This window comes from Phoenix dactylifera, chromosome 1 (genome assembly GCF_009389715.1).
Source record: "Phoenix dactylifera cultivar Barhee BC4 chromosome 1, palm_55x_up_171113_PBpolish2nd_filt_p, whole genome shotgun sequence".
In the NCBI taxonomy this organism is placed as follows: Eukaryota; Viridiplantae; Streptophyta; class Magnoliopsida; order Arecales; family Arecaceae; genus Phoenix; species Phoenix dactylifera.
Window position 1 is genome coordinate 17,335,230 of NC_052392.1, and position 20,941 is coordinate 17,356,170.

Sequence of the window (20,941 nt, forward strand, 5' to 3'; positions counted from 1 at the left end):
CCTGCACAAGCATAACTTTCCCAAACAACTATTCTGTTAACTGACCAAGTGGGTTATGCTTCCTTTGGCATCGTGTGCTTAATGTTGTTCGATGGGTCCTGCATATTGTTACCAGATACAGTGCTTGGCCATATGCATTTGATTTCCCTTGCAAGCTAATTAAAATTTCATAAATTTCACGGTCGGTTGTAATCCTAAGATTCACAGATTTCCAAATTTGATGGGGGTGGTGATTTGATTCCTTAAAACCAACTTAACAGGCTATAATGCGGATTAATTAGCTGCCATTACCTTTTATGAAAGTCTATTTCCAAAACTCTATCATAGTTTGATTTTATAATCTTTATGGAAGGGGCTTGTTGGCATGGGCTGTATCATATGTCGTATGATATTAGGGTCACGCTGCGACTTAGGTATCAGATGACAAGACGGGGTTCCTGAAGAATTGATGCCTCCTGGTGGGGATCGAAATCGACCTTTTATGCACATGCCTCAAAAGCCCCTGAATTAGGCAAAGACGTACTTGAAGAGGTAGCACTTTTGACTACGGCAAATCAAACAGTAATTTGCATCAGAGTTGTGCCGGTCAAAGAGGATGTGATTATGTAATACACTGGAATTACACCGAGGCATTTCCTGGAGAGGTAGCACTTAAGACTGTCGAAGAGTGAGTCACTTGCAACAGAAAGGCATGCTGGTCAAAGAGAATCCGATCATAAAGAACGTGGCCGGGGTGGCGATGGGTTGGAGGGATTATCCCAGCACAGCATTTTCAATATGAAAGATTATCCATCGTGCCTGCTCAGGTTGGATAAACATTCGACACGTTTGCCTCCTCTTTTCTTGGCAATAACCTCTTAAGACAGCCAGAAATTCCAGTATGCCATCCCACAGTAGGCAATCACATGTTATTCATTCAGGTCTCAGAAAAAGTAACAGGCACCAATTCCTGATGATTAATCTTAGTCTGCTCAACTTGGTTGACCTACAACTTCATAAACAGCTCTCCTTCATGTCACATTTATAATTGCAAGAAGATTAAAAGGGTGTTGGGCATGTCATGCGGGGATGCCAACAGAGTTCGCACATGACAAGCAGGCAATATTATGCAGCCGTACCAATCAAACGAATCTTTCTTCCGTGTGTACCTGTAAGAAGATGGGAGCACCCAGGTTTAACCAAGACGAAATAAACTATGGAACTTAATACAACAGAGCATCCAACAAGAAAGAAACTGAAGTAAATATAAAGGGTAACCTTTTGTAAAGGTAAAACAACTAAAACCCACATACACAACAAATTTCCTACTTTCCGCGATCAGTCATTTAATATGCTAAATACACTGAGGCTGCCTCGCCTTCTCTGCCTCTCAACATCCATCCGGCTTCAGTCCATGGTCATCGGCTGGGAAATGCAGCAACGGAAGCGGGCCTTGCGGACAGAGTTGACAATCTCCATCTCGGCACTCTCCAGCATTCTGACAACCTCAGCAAAAGTGGGGCGTACGTCAGGGTTTGCATCCCAGCAGCGGGTCATTATCTCAGCGAGTGCAGGGAGGCAATCTTGCGGTATGATTGGACGCACACCCTTGTTGACAACAGCAAATGCTGCCTGAACAGCTGTCATGTTCTGGAAGGGAAGCATACCAGTTATAAGCTCCCACAGGACGATACCAAAGCTATAGACATCAACTTTTTGATTGTAAGGTCTGTGCTGGATCATTTCCCTGCGGAACAAGTGGAGAAGCCCTCACAAGCAGTCCAATTAGGCAGTAAATGGAAGTATAGAAATCGGAAGAAAAGGAACCATTACTTGGACAAACAGTGTGCCAATAATATTAGCAGACAGAAAAATAGAGAATACAATTAAGCTAGTACTGGGCAATCATTAGAAATGATTTTCTTTTCAGGGACCAGTTAAATTGCCCCAGCAAGTCAATAAACTACATATGCTAATGTGCCTTAAGCCACGGATGCATCTCTGCATCAGAAAACCCTTTTTTCAATAAAATCATGTCCTACAAATTGCAACATGCGATATGCTTAATGCCAAGCCACATTATTCAGTACCAGGGTTGAAATACAAGGTACACTATTGAACAATCACACAGCTAATTGCCCATTCTTTAAGAGTTGTATAAATCTGATTGCATTACCAAATGGATTAATGCCTATATATTCAGGTGGGGTGGGAGAGAAACCAGGTCATAATGCAGCAGCAAAGAAGGAAAGAATCCAGGAATGTTCGTTTTGCAAGACTACAAAGAGGAAGATATTCAAGCAAATCAGCTAAAATCAAATGTATCATAAAATCCTTCTAGTAGTGCTATCTCATAACAAGCATGCAGAAACTGCATTATTATTTAACAATAGCTGGATACAAGAAAATCAGACAGTAAAATGGAACAAGAAGAACTAAATTTCTCGCAAGACCATTATACAGATCCAATAATCCACAACCTCAAGACCTTGTGAATTAAATAAATGCTGCAAGGCTTATTACGCTTTATGTTGCATACCATTTCTTCAAATGTTTGGACCGAATATACAAACAAGGTCTACAAAAATTGGTATATCAAGTTTGTGCATAACATACCATCTGCAATGAGAAGTTAAAAACACACATCTTCAAGATGATTGCTTCAATTTTACAAACCATCAGTCATTTATGGACTATTTGTTAAGAAAAAATGTCAGCAAAAATATGCAAAAATAAACCCTGCGCACAACCCCAAAATAAACAGACTTCAAAACATGCAAAAATAATTTTAAACTACCAGCTATACATGCAATTTTTGTCCTATAGTTAATTCAAATCAAGACTGACTTTCATAGACATATAGAGAGAATATAAAGAGTCACTTCTTTAGAATTTGCCTTGCTAATGTCACTATGATCGATACTGAACATGAACATGCCAGAAGAAAAGCTCTTAAAGTTATTTCGTGTTGATCAGTAGGACAGGTGTTCAGTAATCAATCAATAAAGATTCCTCTGGAACCAATTCACTGCTAATGATTTTTAAGCAACAAAAAGCAAACCATGTAAAGACACAGAATGGAACTATACACAAACAAGAGGATAAGCACTTTCCGGAAATAAGCAAAGTTTGCAGGGATAGTGATGAGTAGGCAAGGCAGCAATTCTGCCACATCTGAGCTGAATCTAACAATCACACAGTCTAAATAATTAAAGAACGCACAGGAACAGTGAAGAAGAGATAAATCTTACACTGCATGTGATGCTAAATCTGACAAATAATATGATCTGGTAGGTTTCCTGAGAGGGAGTAATATGAGATTTGTGGCATTTGATGATGAATCTAATTATCATGAACCTGACAGCGTCTTTGACAAGAACTTTCTAATTAAAGAACTCGTGCATAAGAATAGAAAGTCTTTTCCAATTGCCCTTTTGCAAGCTAGCAAAATCTTATTTGCATTTAATAGCATTGAACTGTTACAAAATTAAAGCAGTTATGCCACACAGCTTCCTCGAAGTGGTACATGCAGAGTATTCTCATGTGCAGATCCAAATGTATTATAGAAGGACATTGATGTATAGATATGTTAGACCAAAGAAGGAAACAAACAGGATGAAAGCTCTCATCTTACAGATTAAAGCATAAAGAAATGTATGCAAAGGGCTTGAAAGCAATCTCCCTAATACAAGGACTAGAACCTTCCCTTCAATAAAAACATCATGGGAAAATATTTGAAAGCTATGGACATCCTGGGCCACAATTCCACCATGAAAATGAATTTTGACTTTTGTTTAAGATATCAGCTGCAAAATCCTTTTACAAAGACCATCCTTTTTCTCCGCACTCCCCACAACATAGACAACGAAAGGCTACCCAAGCAACATTCCCCCATTTAGTAGGACAGGAGCCTGCACTTTTTTTATTGTTTTTCTTTTGGATGGAGACTAGGACACAAGGAAGCCCAAGCCCAGTTGGAAATCGGGATGAGATTGGGTCCAACCCATATCACTAGGATCCAACGCCCAGTGCATTTACCAACTCAACCAGTTGGCTCCCTTGGGGCCCATATAATTGAAAGAAGAATCATTAATACTCTAGCTGAATCCAAGCATCCTATCCAAATTCATTTCATGGTTACCTTTGACTCATTCCACAAGGATACCACTTTCTAAGTCTCTTAACAAAAATGATTAATGTCTAAGTCTCTTAACAAAAATGATCAATGTCAGTTATGTATCTACACTCTTTTCTCTATGATACTCCAAGTTCCACAGCTTCCTAAGTAGATATTCATATTCTTCTGAGACCCAATGGCAGACCCTTTCTTGCAGGCAGTTCAGGCTGCCATGAGTATTAGATCCACTGAGTTTGCATTGAATGTGTGCAAGCACATTTATCTTCTACTTCTTCAGGACTAGGAATAAAAAAATCTCATGTCCAAGGTTTTTACTATAAATGAATATGCTTTCAAACCTTGCAAAAAATGACTTGTTTATTGAAGAAATATTTTATGAAAATATTTAAATATTTAATGATTTCAATCAAACACAGCCCTTTGCCTAGCTATTAACTCTTTCTTTCCCATAAAATTATTGCTATTGATGGAATGATATTGCTTTGTCTACACAAATTCCTAAGACAGCAGAAGCATAGAGATATGCAATCAAACGACTAGGCTGATTCAAGGGTCTGTGCAACTGTCTTCACTGTGTTTTAACTTATATACAACCTCAAGCCTCTTTGGGCTTGAGAAAAAGGCAAGACATCTCAAATATCTTCATTCAGTCCACAGATCATTACATCGTAAACCATCCATAAATAATAGATGCAGAATACCTGAAATACTGTTGTATTTGTGCTCTCTTATACATATTAAGCCATGTTCCAATTAGAGAGGGAAACTGTTCCCATCAAAATAACCAACACCATATGGCCTTGTCCCAATTATCTGAAATTGGCATCTTAAGAATCCTTGTTTTACATGAACTAGGGCTTGCCCCAGATGTCATACCTCTCAGCTTAGCAACGAGAGGTTTGGGGCTTCGGTGCATCCTAGACAAGGATTATTCAGTGTGGGTGGGTCCTCCTCCCTCTCTCACAAACAAGGATTCCTTATTTTACTAACTATTTACATTAATACAGTTTCTAGTGTTACTACAAGATTATTCATATCTTTTCCCACAACTTTTTCTTCTAGTTTTCGTCTTTCCTTCCTCTTTCTAGACCTCAATGCAGACTTAAACAAATCTCCTTAGTAGGGCCTCAAATTTTACAGGCACATGCCTATATGATCTCATCTACTTCTCCATAACTTTGTCCTCTATTAGCGCAACTCCTACATTTATACCTATATCCATCTCAACATTCTCATTTTTGATAGTTCATGTATACTTAGATTCTTTTCATTACTCAAAATTCTAAACTATACAAGACTGCAAGTGTTATTTCCATCTAATAAAAATCTGGTCACCATGAACATGAAGTGTATCTTTGGCCTAAAACCCTACAAATACATATCAATTTCATCCTTTGAACTCTAAATCTATCAGGTATGACATCGCATATCTCCAAAATTGCTGTATAATAGATTCAATATAGTGAAAAATAATCACTCAGTAATATTTAGCAACTTAAGTAGGGGTCCCATTTTTCTTCCTGTTTCCACTGAAATTTCACTTGGCATACCTAGTTTCCATTAAAATCTAGGTGCTCTCAATTCTCTGAAATATTTAAGTACACAAACATGAGTAAGAATGATTAATATCAAGGAAAACAAGCTTCAACCATAATGAGCTAATATCTTTAGTAGAATATCTCAAAATGAGCAGATGAGTGATCGCATTCCCTAAGAGAAGGCCGGATGATAGGGATTGATCTGGAACTTTGAAATGTGAAATATGAAGGATCATTAAATGTATAGGATTACTTGACTTTATAAAGCCAATCGGTAGCCAAAAAGGAAACCATTTGTATAGGTGGTTGTGAAGCTCCATTAGTGTAATATTTTAATCATGAATTGCATGCATAGTAGGTTAGTTCATTTATGTCACATCTAAAATAGAAATGACATATTCCACACTTCACATCACATAAACCCCTCCCAAGAAGATTGTCCTGTAAGGCTGTAACTAAGAAAATCTTTTTTGTGAGGCCCTAGGTTTAAAATTAGGGAACAAGAATAATTAGCAATATCAAGATCAGTGGACCGAGCGCTAGCAATGAAGCAGCAAGTAAAGCTCTCTGGTATGGTCTTTCTTAAGATCTTAATGATCAGGAAACGATCACCATATTGGCAGATAACTACTTCCAGACCTCTCTCTCGAACAGTTTGATTGGACCATCAAATGCTCGCTAGATTGGTTCAGGATTCAACTCTGCTGCATTACTGAAAGACCATTTATCATCATTGTCATGTAGCAATGACGATTTAGAACATTTGGTTGCAAAATTCAGATGTTATTAAAGTTCAGTGCAAGCATCTATAACAATTATCAATATCAACTTCAATTTCTTTTTCATGAGCACAATGTAATGTCTAAAGAAAATTTAAGCGGACATATGTAACAATGCAAGAAGATAGCATCCAAGAGATAGGATACTCCATGAGTATTGTTAGGATGGAAAACTAGAGAAACAACAAAGTAGGGAACAGGAAGCTTACATGGGATAAAGCTTGTTGTTTACATGAAATGCATAAACTAATTATTAGCTGCCATTGTTTTAATTATATGTTTCATATGCTCTAAGAAGACATTAGGCTATGTATATAAAATATTTATTGATTAACAAATATTCCCAGAGAGATGCAAAACATATTTATAAGGTTTCCTTCATGGCATCTTAAAACTCATAAACATTTTTGCTAAATCTTTATGGGAACAATTCTTATACATTTAAGATAGAACAAACAACACAAATTCTTCGTGTCTTCTCAAATGTCAACCCTCTAGCAATTAGTACCAGCAACTTTCAACAAGAGAAGGTCATAGCATGAAACCAAGAAGTTCCAAATGGTCTACTGGGAGACCTATCTTGATCACTGTAGTTTAAGTCCATGCAACTAGTGTGACACCTAGCCTCATTGGGCCGGCTTGTTGGCCTGGCCCGATGCCAAAAGACCCATGTTGCACTCAAGCAAGGCAGACCCCTGCTCGATCTTGGATGGAGGAGGAAGAGTCCTCCTACTTGGACTCCGTCGGAGGCTAGAAAATCCTAGCCTTCATTCTATATTAAGGCCTCCCCTCCCCCTCACGATCCTTCACCGTCGAGTAGTGCCCCTCGTTCTCCCGCTTTCCTCCTCTTTCGTCCTTCTATTTTGCCGGTCCCTAACATTGTGCTCGTTGGAAATCAGAGTCGAAGAGCTCACCGGAGCCCAAGGTAAGCCTCGATTCTTCTTCCTCTTTCATTTCCTCTAGGATAGGATCCTTTGCCAGATAGATTGTCGATAAATTGGTCGGAAATTGTCCGAGTCCACTTTTCTTGTTTTTTCGGCCCCTCTATTCCTTTTTTCCAGCCACCGATGCTGCTGACTCTTGATGCCGAACCTTTGGTCAATTCCCCCGACCTCCCATTGACTCGTCCCATCGGAGCCATGGCCGCCGGTGAAAGGCCAACGGCCAAAAACGAGGAAGAAGCTCTGGTTTCCTTGTTTTCTCGTCACCTGGTTACTATCACTGATTGTCCACCATTGTCAGCCGCTCTTCGCTGCCCGCAACCATCACCTACTGCCACCTTGCTGGACCACCACAAACACAGCCGCACTCTCACCCCTCTCTTCCCCTAATTTGCCCAAAAAGAAGGAAAAAAAGCAAGAGAAAACTTGTCCTCTTCTCTCTCTCCTATTTCTCTTTCTTTTTCCTCTTTCTCTCTAAGCAAGACTCGGGGATCTTAGTTTAGAGTTTTGTTTCCCTTTGCTTAGATCCAAGTTGACCCTAGAGTGGAGGCCTTGAACCACCTCAGTATCCGGGCGGCATGCCGACCCATTATCTCGATCCTTGCTGAGTCCCTCTGGAATTCGTTCACCATTAATCTTCATTGAGTCGCTTAAATCATGTATGATTTTTTACCCAATTGAGTTCACTTTGTTCGGACCGATCCGGATAGTTGGGCGCTGCCACCTGACCAACCTTGCCCTTCCTCCACCCTGATTTGGGTATGAAGCTACATCCTCAATAGTACCTTAATTTCTAACTTTGCTTAGCTTCTAAGACAATGATAAAATTAATCATTATTTAATGATACCAAAATAGGTGAATTTGATCCGTCTAACTAAGTGGGATTTTGAAGCAACAAGAGGTAACTTAACGCTTCAAAGTATAGTTTCTTAATAACTTTTAAAAAATTATAATTAGTTTAATTAATTTGATTATGATCTCTATTTATGTTTGATTAGACAGGTCAAGCATGCTATTATTACTGTCATAATTAATTTAAAATATGATAGTATTTTAATATTCTTATAATATGAATTTCGGAAAATATGACTGGGTAATTTATGAAATTTGTTTTATCTATGTATTCTCAGCATGGTTATAATCTAACTTCGTTAATGGGGATTATACGTTGGTTCTGTCGACTTATAATCTGGAGAAACTGGTTTTGACACCAAGCCATCAGTGATTAGAATAGCGGTATCTGTTATTTGTCACTTTGTGCACCTTTTATCTGCTATCTGAGCTATGCCACTGTGTTACATGGCCATAGCCTGATGTTGGATCTTTATCAGTTTACGAAAAATAAATTTTGAAAAGAAATATGTATTATTCGAGATTTGATTTAGCCCAGTCAGTATCAAGGTATTTGATTATTTATTTGTTTGGCATGCTTAGATCCCACTTTGATGTATTATATTACTTACCGGGATGGTGTAGCTCATTATTCTTTTTTTTTATTTTTCAGATCCTGAATCATGATTACTTGAAACTTGGGGGAGTGCGCTAGATCTTTCGAAGAATATTTGTGATAATTTGAATTTCTAGCTCAGTTTAGTTTAGATTAGTTCACTTTAGTTTGAATATTTTATTTGATTTCAAGAATAATAATTAGTTAGAATATTTTGACTTATGTTACCTTGGGATAATTGATTTTTAGAATGATTTGATTAGATCCTGATTAAAGCAATTTCCAAGGATCGAAGAATTATTATTGTTCTGATGTTATAATGATTTGATCAGTAGCCTTGTATGCTTGTATAGTTTGCACTACAAGTATGCAGTGTCTGTTATGCCCAGGGTTCGAGGCGTGACAACCAGGAAGAAACAATGTAAATTTTTTCAGACTTTTGGAAGAGGAAATATGAGATAGTTGGATAAAAGGAACTGTCTATATCTTGAACACACAAATCAGAAGCTAAAGGGTTAAATTGAAATCCATTCCCAATTGCACCGCTTACAAAAAAATATTTAATATAAATTGCACTTCTATTGCAATTATAGCACGATGAACATAGCATCAGAGAAGTGCATCACAAGTCATAATGGTTTTCAATTATAATTCTGGAAATTGCGGTTTTATGGTTTGTCATTTAGAATTTCCATTAGATAAGTTAATATAAGCCCTAATGAGGCACCTTTATCATCTTTATCTATTAGCATCGAGCAAGTGGAAAGGGATGGTGCTAGCGGTAGTACTCCATTTTGTTGGGATTTCGACACTAAGACAAGAGTTGGGTTGCTGAAACCAGCCCCAAATGGGGCGCCCCATCCAGGATAGGTTGGTACCTGCCAGTACAGATCTCAATTTGACCAGGATGAAATGATTGGTACTGACTTATACAATGTTAGTATTTTCTGTACGAGGTTGTCCTATTCCTTTAAGGGGGGGCGCAATTGGGTTTAGAGATGCCTTTAAGCATCTCGTGAGGCCCTTCCGACACCATAAAGTGAGAGAGAGTAAGAGAGGAGGGGAGAGAGAGAGAAGGGGAGGAAAAAGGGGAAAAGGAAAGGGTCTTTTTCCCTCACACTAGGAAGGGAGAGTTAGCACTGCAGCAGGGGAGTGCACTCCATTTGGGTGAGGCCTTCCAATCTCCTTTTTTTTGGCTGAAATTGGCAAAAATAAGAAAAGATGAAAACCCATACCGAATTTTTCTTATTCAAAATTTTGGATATATCTAGGGTGGTGACTTTTACTTTTTCAACCAATATCTTAATTTTTAGGAAATATATATTTGTATCAAAATGTTAACAAAAGATAGATCATATGGGAATTTTGTCTGAAAATGTAGCATGCTAGTATTCATAGTGCGCACATGTAACAATTTTCATGACTAGAATATCTAATTTAAATTATTAATAATATTTTGCCTAATCTTTTAAACAAGAAAATAATTAAAAAAAACAAAAATTCCTTTAATATCTACAAAATTATCAGCAAATGTCCTTAAGTATAAATGCAATTTTTAAATTTTATTATCATACATTCGGTAATTGATGTATTTTTTCTTACTTTTAGATTATAAAAAAATAGTTTGAAAAATGATATTCAAATGTAATAAACATGGAACATGGATAATTAACAAGATTTCTAAAATTGCCATCTTGTATTTTATTGATTAACATATAATTTTTTATTTTCAACTTATTTTTAAGGAAAATTACTAAATAATGTATAAAAATGATTTAATTGTTAAAATATGGAACATGTGTTTGAGAATAATTCTAAACTAAATATCTTACATTTTGTTCATAAATAAAAATAGCATAACTTTTATAAATTTTTAGATGAAAAGATAAACGTGAATAATATGATAAAACTCTAACAACATGAACTATGAATCAAAAAATGTTATTCGTGATTCTTGATCTGAGTTGATGATATGTAGGGAGCACAAACTTTTACGTTGGCCAAGGGCTTCTAGTAAGAAGGGATAGAAAGAGCCCCACATTAGGTGGTGTCATGGAACGATGGACTTAGAAACACCATCGGTATGCAGTTGTTGTGGCATGGACAATAAAGGAGACAGGGTCATCAAGTTGAAGCAACATTTGGCAGGCGGCTATAGTGACGTGCAAAAGTATAGCAAGTGCCTGGGGAGGTGAGATGAGGCGATGGAGACTGACCAGATACAAGCAGGCTCAACAGAATGCAAAAACAACCAAGGCCAATGATTACAATGATAGAGATGATGATGACAATAAGATTGAGCAATATAATCCATATGATATGGAGGTTGCTAAGACGCAAGAGGTCTTCTAGGCCTCAAAGTGGGCATAGTGGGAGTATGAGGATCTATGTGGCATCATAAACAATTTGGATCTTCACATTATGAGGTGTAGAGGGTTCAGTACATCCAAGGACAGCTCCACACCACGTAGGACCCGATCAACTAGAGGTTGGAGAGATCAAATCCCTATTTAGTACATTTCAAAACAGGAAAAGAAAGAATACCTGTTAGGTCCCACCATTTATGATATTGATCTAGTAGCCTACCCAGACCCAACAGCTAAACAGCCTCCGACAGATGACTACATCAAGAAAAATAAGAAGTATTCGAAACATGCTGCCATAGCCAAGTCGTTCCATGATAGTCAAATACAACCTTGGGGTACAACGAACAGTTTCTTCCTGGACAGATTCTTCCATGGACGTGAGTTATTATTATTATTTTTCAATACTACATTGTATTTGCCATTCTTCACTCACAAATGTTTTAGTTGATTGATAACTAAGTGCCTGCACCAAAATCGACATTCAATTATCATATAGCCTTTAAAAACATCCTTTAAATATTAAAAGTACAAAACAAGCTAGCCTAAACATCTCATCATGCATAAAAACCCAAAAAGTTAATAAAAAGAAAAAACAATAAAAAAATTGATTTCTAGCCATCCCACTATGGTACCATACCAATCTGGCTAGCAATTGGTAGCATGCCTGATATCGGTTTTTAAAACCTTGGTAGCAATAAAATTAATTTAGTGCAAACATATGGCGTAGCATTTATCCTCAAGAATTTGGTTCTACTATATGATTCAAGATGAGTGTGAGACTCAAAAAAGTTACAAGACTGAATTAAACCATGTATGAGAACACGATCCGGGACAAAATAGGCTGTTAGCTTGGCGTGTATAAAGAACCAAATTATATCAACCCAGCAACCAAAAAAAGATCTACCATACACCAGTAGTGAATAGGAGAATCAAGAAATGCATGTTGGATGAAGGGGCGCATCAAAATACGTTGAGATAAAAAAGATAGACTACAGGGGATAGAATTCGATGAAGATATCTTAAGGGAGGTAGAAAAATTGGCATTAAATGTTATCCTTACAAAACAAGTTTATTAAAGGACAAAATTATAGGGTTGCTCCAAGACATTCATGGGCATTCACTTTTTGCCAATGCATCTCAAGCAAGTAGAGTTAAAAAATATCCATAGATATTGTCTAATCTTGATTGGGAAAGTTCTAATTTTCACTGCAAGTGCCAGAGTTAAAGCTCTAAGAGATAACAAGCACTTAACCAAGAGTATGGTATGCTGTACCGGTCGGTACCGGACGTACTGTATCGGTATCGGTGGGTACTAATACCGGTACGGCAGTGTCGGTATGCCTAACGTACCGCATACCGTACTATACCGACACTCAGTACGCCTATCTAGTATGGCATCGGTACGGGGTCCGGTACCGGTACGGTGAACCTTGACCAATAGTCTTTTATCGGTGTAAGTCACCATACTATCCAGCTAAACAACAGCAAGCAATTTGTTGTAGATTCCTTTGAACTTGTTTTGCATGCTCCCTCTAATTTCTTCATTTATTGCCTCCCATGTGCCACTACATAACAATAAGATATCATATGGTGCGTGACAATCACATGCCAAGAGACCAAATCAAACTACAGGGATTCCAATTGTAGTTACAAGGCAAATTCTCACTCAAGAAGTACTTTCCGAGGAAACCGAATCAGGAAACCAATGCAATTCTTTTGGGAAACTTGCCCAAAAACCTGAGTTTGGAAAGAAAAGAAACTTCTACAATTGGGTTCCCAATGGATAAGCTATAAAGAAAAGGATAAATCTAAGTCAAAGATATTCCTTGATATTTTGATAAATCCATTGTGATAAATCACTGATTTATTTGTTTTGAGGAAAACAAAAATATGCAAGATTGGAGTTTTGATCAATATCCATGAATGAATTTCTAGCTATTTATCAAAATGATCCCAATTTGAGAAATCAGTGGAAATTCATTTAAAACTACTTTATCAAATGGTTTTTCCATGGTTTTTATTATTTTTGCATATGTTTTGCATAATAATTTTGCCTTCTTTATGATCATGATTCTCGTTTCCAGCATTAAGATATTTTCTTAGCCATTATTTCCCCTTTCTTGCATTTGTCCAGCACTGGTTTCCCCTAATGGCAATTATGGTTGGAATTGGTTGATACCAATTTTTGTCAATCAAAAAGAACCAGAATGAACCCAGTGCAGATCACAAAATTATGTAACCAAGCAACAAGGAACTTGTTTCATATCTTCTTACTTCTTTTACATATTTTATGTTCTTTTTTTACTTCCATGCGCTAGCGTATAACAATATGATACCATACCATCTATGCCAACCGTGGGCCAGAAGACAATTTGAGAAAATAATGTCATAATTAGCTGGTACCAGTTTGTGCCAATCAGCAAGGACAAATAAGAAGCCATGTGCATATTGCACAACAATATAGGTCATTGTACCATGCCCTTCTTTTTTTACTTCCATGCGCTAGCGTATAACAATATGATACCATACCATCTATGCCAACCATGGGCCAGAAGACAATTTGAGAAAATAATGTCATAATTAGCTGGTACCAGTTTGTGCCAATCAGCAAGGACAAATAAGAAGCCATGTGCATATTGCACAACAATATAGGTCATTGTACCATGCCCTTATTTAGCCAATATGATACATATCATCTAACAGTTACATGGAATCACACTCATGCAGTGGGTCCTAAGTGCATGTCTAAGCAAATACTCATTTTGATGCCTAAAAATTTCCTCTTGTCGAGTCTGCTGATTTCTCCAAACTCTGAGAAAGCAATAAGGAAAAAAAAACTCGCCTAGTGCAATCCATCCATCATACCAAAATGAAAGGGGAATCTCATGGATCTTGGTCTGAGAAGATACATCATTAAGACCTCTATTTTTCCATTGATGCTGAACCTAAACCTTCACGAGAGAGATAGTTGTCCATGCACTAATAAGGAATGTTCGGGTTCTTGAGAAGAGAAGAGTTGTGCCCCCCCCCCCCAAAAAAAAAACAAAAAAAAAGCGCCAATTGCTTGGTCCTATGAGTGAATGGGAAGTCAGATCTTGTAATACTTGAGCCCGGACCCACTAAACCAGGGCCCAGGACCTTCCCACGCAGAACCACCTTAAGTGGGAAGAGGGGGGCGCATGTCTTTATCATGCATATCCATGGCACCAGGAGAAATAAGGGGTAGAAAGAGGGGCACTTGTCCTTTTAACGTGCTCTGTTCTCTCGTTCCCTCCCACACGCTTTCTATTTCTCCCGCTCTCCCTCCACCGCTCACTTTCTCGTGTTCTCTCGCTGCCGCACAACCTCTCTCGTTCTCACGCACCCTCTCTCTCTCTCTCGCTCGCTCTCTGAGCTAGCCCCAAAGGGGCTTCACCGTGCCACCTCCCACTCCTGTCCTGTGACAAGAAACAGGGTAAGGTTAGTAACCCGTTTCCCCTATTATAATGGTAGTAAATTAGAAATTAAGATCTTCAAAAATTTTATAAGTTATTTTGAAATATTAGCGTACCGCTGAGTAGACACGTGTGCGTGGCTTGGATTGTTAGGTCACAAAGCATCCGTGTGACTTGATTAGATTATCTGGATCTTCGATATCTACAAGGTAAGTGACTTAACCCTTCATAGTGTGATTTCTCAAAAAATTTGGAAAAATTATAGTCTATATTGCTTGATTAAGTAATTTTATAATTCTAATCTGTTTGATTAAATGGTCGAGCATGTTGTGTTTTATCTCTGAAAATGATATAAGAATTAATTATGTATTTGAATATGAATTTTGAAATCTGACCGGATAACTTAAGAAAATTATTTTCACGATTATATGTTCAGCATGGCTATGATCTGCTCTAGCCCCACCAACGGAGATTATATGTTGGTTCTGTCGACTTGTAATCTGCAAAACTGGTTTCAACACCATATCACCGGTGATTAGAATACTGGTTATCTGAGGGCCCATTATTTGGTATTTGTCATCGATTATTTGTTTACCGATCCATGTCACTTGGTGACGTGGACATACCCAAATGTTAGAATTAGTATCATTTGGTGAAAAGTATGCTTTTGCAAAGAAATAGAAATATTATTCTTTGATAGTTAACAAGTACGAGATTTTACCGGTCAATGATCTGTTGTTTTATTTGATTTGTTAAGTGTTAACATGCTTTGACCTACTCTGAAGTGTTTTCTTGCTTACTGGGCAGGTGTAGCCCATTCTTTTTTTCTCTCTTTGTTTCAAATTCTAAACTATGATTACTTGCAGGACTGTAGGAAGCACGCTAGTTAGTTTGTGAGCATTTTGTAAATTTTTGTTGTTTCAGTTTTCTTTGTTATCTGGTATGTTGGTAGTTTAGCTTAGATCTGAAGACTTTTAGCTGGATTATGTTAATACTATTTTGAAGTTTTTGACTCTTGTCATCCCGGGTTATATGTTGAAGAAAAGGATTTATGGGATGTTATTATATCAGCTCTCGAGGATTGAAGTTATTCTAGTATGGATATTATGAAATGATTAGATTTGTTGTCCGATAGCATTGCATGTTTCTGGGGTCTGCCTTGCAGGCATGCGGTGCCTATTACGCGCTCAGTTTGGGCATGATAGATCTACTTTAGGTTTTACCTAAATCACCCCATGTTCGAAATCATGTCAATCTTGATGTCTAACCACCAAGCACAAGTACTTAAGCTAAACCGACATATCCAAGTAACATAGCATACTTTGTGGTATATACTGGCAAGGATTAAAGAACCGGCATGCCATGTCTATGCCAGTTATAGGTTGGCACGGCATGTATTGTGCTATGTCAAGCAGCGTCAAGTCATATTCCCAACCACTTGCTAAGGCTCTTGGCAAACAAAATGGGTCCATGCATGCCAATATTGGTTTGTGCCCTTATGGCCTAGAGGAACATGCTTTAGCACAAAATAATACGAATCAACATTGAGTGATACTACACAGGGGTACATGCCCCTATGGTATACCCATTTCTTGTCGGCAAAAAACCAAGCAAAATATCACACATTGATCCAAGAAAACCATTAGAAAACAATAGCTAAATCATTGACCAAGTAGACTGAACTATTTCTATTTTGAGCAACAACAATTATATTATGTGCTGGATAGGTAGTGTTTTACTTTAAAACCCTCCTTTTACTTTTCTTAGTGTTTTACTTAAAAACCCTCCTTTTTCTTTTCTTAGTGGATGCACTAACAACACATTACAAGTCCCTAGCTTGCCTAAATTTTATAGTCCATATTAACACAAGTAGAATATATAGAAAGCTAAGTGTGCCAAGTCAACCACTAAGCAACACTAGGAGCAAGTTTCTTCTCATATGCCTTCTTTACTCTCCTATCCTCTTTTCCTTGTCCTTCTTTGCTCACCTTTCTTGCCTCCCACACCTTTACCCTCTACTAGATAATTATACTTCCATCACCTTCATGGCACCCCACCATCGCACAACTCCGCTGTATTGCCACCTTGACGAAGCTTGTTGCTTGTCAAAATGTTGTAGCCCACCGCTGTTTGTTCACCTCCTCTCTTCATCCTTTCCCCTCTCATCAACTCCTTATCTGAGTTGAGTAACCAGCAAAATTGGTTTGATCACAAATGTGTAGCTTATTGGCGGGTTAAGTCGAGTTTGAATCAAGCCAGTTATGCCTTCATGGTAGAGATTGGCCAAACCTTAATCCAATCTAACCCATTACCAATCCTAATAACGAAAAAGGGGAAAATACCAAACTATGTTTACTCCGCAAAAATAGACACAACACATTTAGTCCATGTACATAAAATCAACTTCTAAAACCTAATTCACTAATAGTAACTATCAATTTATATCAATTGACATTGGGAAATGTGAATTAAATATATTTAGTAATGTAATTCAATTTAGGTTAATGGTGGTAGGAGGATGTTATTACATGAAAAGGAAATGATGGATGAAGATGGACATTCTACAACATTGGATAACTTACCAAATGCATGTTATAATTTAGTGGGATTTGCTAAAATTATGTCAATTAGGTACTATATTACTTATTTTGAATATTACAAAATTTTATGCATAACAACCAGAAACATCTATTAAACCATCTTGAATCCTGAAAGTCATAGGCCCGTTAGACCTTTTGCACAAACATATATGACATTAAGTTGGAAAAAGAGAAATAATCACCTAAAATATAAATGCAAAAAAAAGAGAATATCTTGTACTGGGAGAGAAAGCCTCTGACTCTACATTAGAAGTTCATAACAAATTTCAACTGGTTGCTATGGATGAGATTAGGACCTAAAACATTTTTGAAAGATTGATGTTCAGATAAACATTCTATAGCTACTTGTACACAAATGAGATGGTGCACGGAAAAAGAGGTATATCTAGAAGTCTTTGTGCAGTATTATCAACTTCTTGGACTAACAAATCCATTGTCCGTGGTAGTTGATCATAGAAGCTCAAGAACAAGGTTTGTCAACCTAGTGTCATCAACATCAGTTAGATTAAATTATGTAGACATTTCATATGTTGGGCCGACCTGGTTTGCTAGATGAAAGTGAAACTCAAGCTAGTATTCTACTGAAAGTTGCCCATACAAGATTTGCATGATGCATGCATATCAAGAAGTCGGTACTAGGTCCAAGAATCATCAAAACAAAACAAAGGTTAAAGAACATAGGAAAACCAGGCAATGTTTCTAAAATGAATTCTTTGATCAATAACTCCAATGGTTATTTGTCCACATCCCAAAAGTTGCAGTCCTGACACAGATATCATGGCTAGCTTGCAAGGCTTAGCTCTATCCGAACTAGAATGACTAAGTGGCAAGTTATTAGCCGAGAACCAAAATGTCTGCATGAACATTAACCTGTTAATCATCTAATCAAAGAAACATCAGATATGACCATCAAAGATTTGTTGCTAGATTACTAATAGCATATACATCTCAGCCTGGAGAATTTCAAACCCAACCAAATCAAAGGTTTACGTTTATACACATGCTTATTATTAAATGCCTGCTAATAAGTCTATAACCCCTGAGCAAACCTAGCATAACCTACACACGCAGAAAATGTTCTTATAGAGTAATGGTGTAACACAACATAACAGAATTTCTCCTATCAAGTACGTGATTGAAACAAGTGCCAGAATGGCAGTATCATCAAAGATTTGAATTAATGGTACTAAAGGTAGAAAATAAAAAGCTATGGCATGGATAGTGGTGATAGAAAGAGAAGATTGTAATGGTAAGCAAAAATCGATAATGACATTGGCAAAAATAAAACAGAATCTAATCTTCATTGCATTACAAAATCCCAGTGCTTTCCAGAATTAGAGAAGATTATCACGGTCATAAATATTTAAATAGACAAAACCAAAAGTGAGAGAATGCATATCATGTATAGAGCATAGTTAATTCAAAGATTTTACAATAAATGAAATCTCGCCACATTTAGTCATGCATGCAACAAAAAGTTGATTTTACAATGTAATTCCGCAGAAACAAGTTCTAGATAAATCATGGCAAGTTCAAATAAATGGTTGACAACAAAAGTAGACCATTTCTAGGATATAAGCATCTTAAGGGATTCCTTTGACAAAGAACAACGAGGACAAAAGTTATTTACTTACGGAGCCATCCAGCGGTAAGTTCCAGTCTCTGGAGTCATTCCCTCAGTTTGCACCTCAATCCGAGCCACTCCAAAGTCAGCAATCTTGATGGATTTGTCTGCAAAAATGAGAAGGTTGTCTGACTTGAGATCCCTGTGAATAAAGCCCAGTCCGTGCACATAGGCCATTCCCCTGGCAACATCCAGTGCTTGTTTGACAGCCAGCCTCAGTGGCACCGATCTGTTCTGCCTCTTCATCAGGAACTGCCGAACTGAGCCACCCCTTGCATACTCAGTCACGATGCACCAAACCATCGGCTTCCTGCATGCGCCTATAAACCTAACCACATTTGGATGCCTCAGGTTTGCCAGCATCATGACCTCCTGCACAAACTGCTGCTCCATCAACCTCTCTCTTTCTGGGTCATTCTCTGGCCTTTCTAGCAGCTTAATGGCAACATCTTCTCCATTGTAGGTGCCCTTGTAAAGTTTTCCAAAGGCCCCCTGCGCAAAGGGCATTCCCATGTTGAGCTTCCCCAGATCGATGGTCCACTCATCATAATCCTTGAGTGTCTCCGTCGGGGAATGGGGGTCCATCAATGCCTTGGCCAGTGCATCCTCATTGAGCGCATGAGACACCTTTCCAGGGTGTCTGCTGTGATTCACAGAATAATTAGCGGAGGGCATGGGACGAAGTCCAGGATGGTTGAGGATGCCAGTATGGGAGTCACTCGACCCCACACTGCTGTTGTCCACTGACATCGCAATGGACCCTCCACCATTGGTAGTCTGTAGGCTATTTCCACTTTCTATGGACATGTTGGAGCCCTCCCCGAGCTTTCGGTAGTATGCCATGTCATAGAAGTTGTTCCCGTTGTCGTTTCCACCGCCGCCGCCCATGAGTCCAGTAAATTTCGGGCCTTCCACCATCTCTGATCCAGCTGAACTTTCAGATGCTCACAGCTCCAAACCTCGCGCACTCTGTGGCATCTGAACTCCCGCCAGCCTCAGAGCTTAGCCACAAGAACAGAGAATCACATCAGTTCCGATCAGCAGTCAATGTTCCTTCTAAAGACATCAAAAATTCCAACTTCTTTATTTTTTTTTCCCCCTCTGGTCATCCATACATCTACCTCACCATAGATAAAACCCTAAGAATTAATCTCTACTACCCCATCCCTTCCCTCAATTAGCGATTCAAATCACCCGAAACGCACCCAATTTATTATTCGCAAACCGAAACCCCTAAAAGAACCCCCCAGAACGGTCAATCCGAGAGCAAGAATCTCAGATAAAACGTTACCATACGCACAACCAACCCCGCAGCTAAGATAGCAGATTAAGAACACAAGAAGGAGAAGAACAGCAGCGATTAAACCAAGAAACGAGCCAAGAAGCCCTAGAGGCGAACAAATTCTCCGATCGGAGCCCAAGAACCATCGGTTCCAGCTATACGTACCTCGATCGGGAGGGATTCCTTCGACGCGACGCGAGGGGCAAGGGACCCGGAGCGGGATCTCGTCGCCCAGGGCGGAAATCGGCGGGTAAAGAAGGGACGAATGGGGATCGGCGAGGGATTAGGAGAACTCCTTCTTCCCCTCTCTTGGAGACGGGAGAGACGAGGAGGAGTAAGCGGAGGAAGAGTTTAGTCGTTGCTGCTTGCCGTTCCCACCGGCGTCTTTGAGCCTCCTTAATTAACCCTCTCCCTCATTTATAATTATAATTTCCGTCTGTTTTTAGCCTAATTTAATTCCTTGTTTACTTTTATTCTTATTTAATTACTCCCGTCCTTGGACCGAGGGGTCCGCGGCCACGTTTTTTAAAGCGGCTACGAATGTTCCTTTTCTCGCGATTTGTATCGCTCGATAAATCGCGATAGAGCACGAGAAAAACGTGAGGGCCCTATATTCTCGAAGTGTTCCCTTCTATGTTGCCCCTATCCTATACTGAATTTACAATTTTGCCAGACTTCCACCAGTTTGCTCCAGCTGGTACGCTGCGGGAAGGTTGTCCGTCTGACCGCCATCCGAGCGCGTCGGCCCAGATCCGCTCACCTTCCGCTGGGCTGCACTCAAGATAATCATGGCGGGTAGGGCGTACAATGGT

At 38.6% G+C, this 20,941-nt stretch overlaps 1 protein-coding gene across 1 annotated transcript; it reads right to left on the reverse strand.

Annotated features, from left to right (window-relative positions):
• Positions 1-1,121: 1,121 nt before the first annotated feature.
• On the reverse strand, positions 1,122-20,535 carry LOC103701441 (serine/threonine-protein kinase STY13). Its single transcript, XM_008783485.4, has 3 exons — positions 20,295-20,535; positions 18,858-19,848; positions 1,122-1,726 (listed from the first exon to the last, which is right to left on the reverse strand). The coding sequence occupies exons 2-3, from the start codon at positions 19,763-19,765 to the stop codon at positions 1,387-1,389; spliced, it is 1,248 nt and encodes a 415-aa protein (XP_008781707.1). The 5' UTR covers positions 19,766-19,848; positions 20,295-20,535; the 3' UTR covers positions 1,122-1,386.
• Positions 20,536-20,941: the final 406 nt, after the last annotated feature.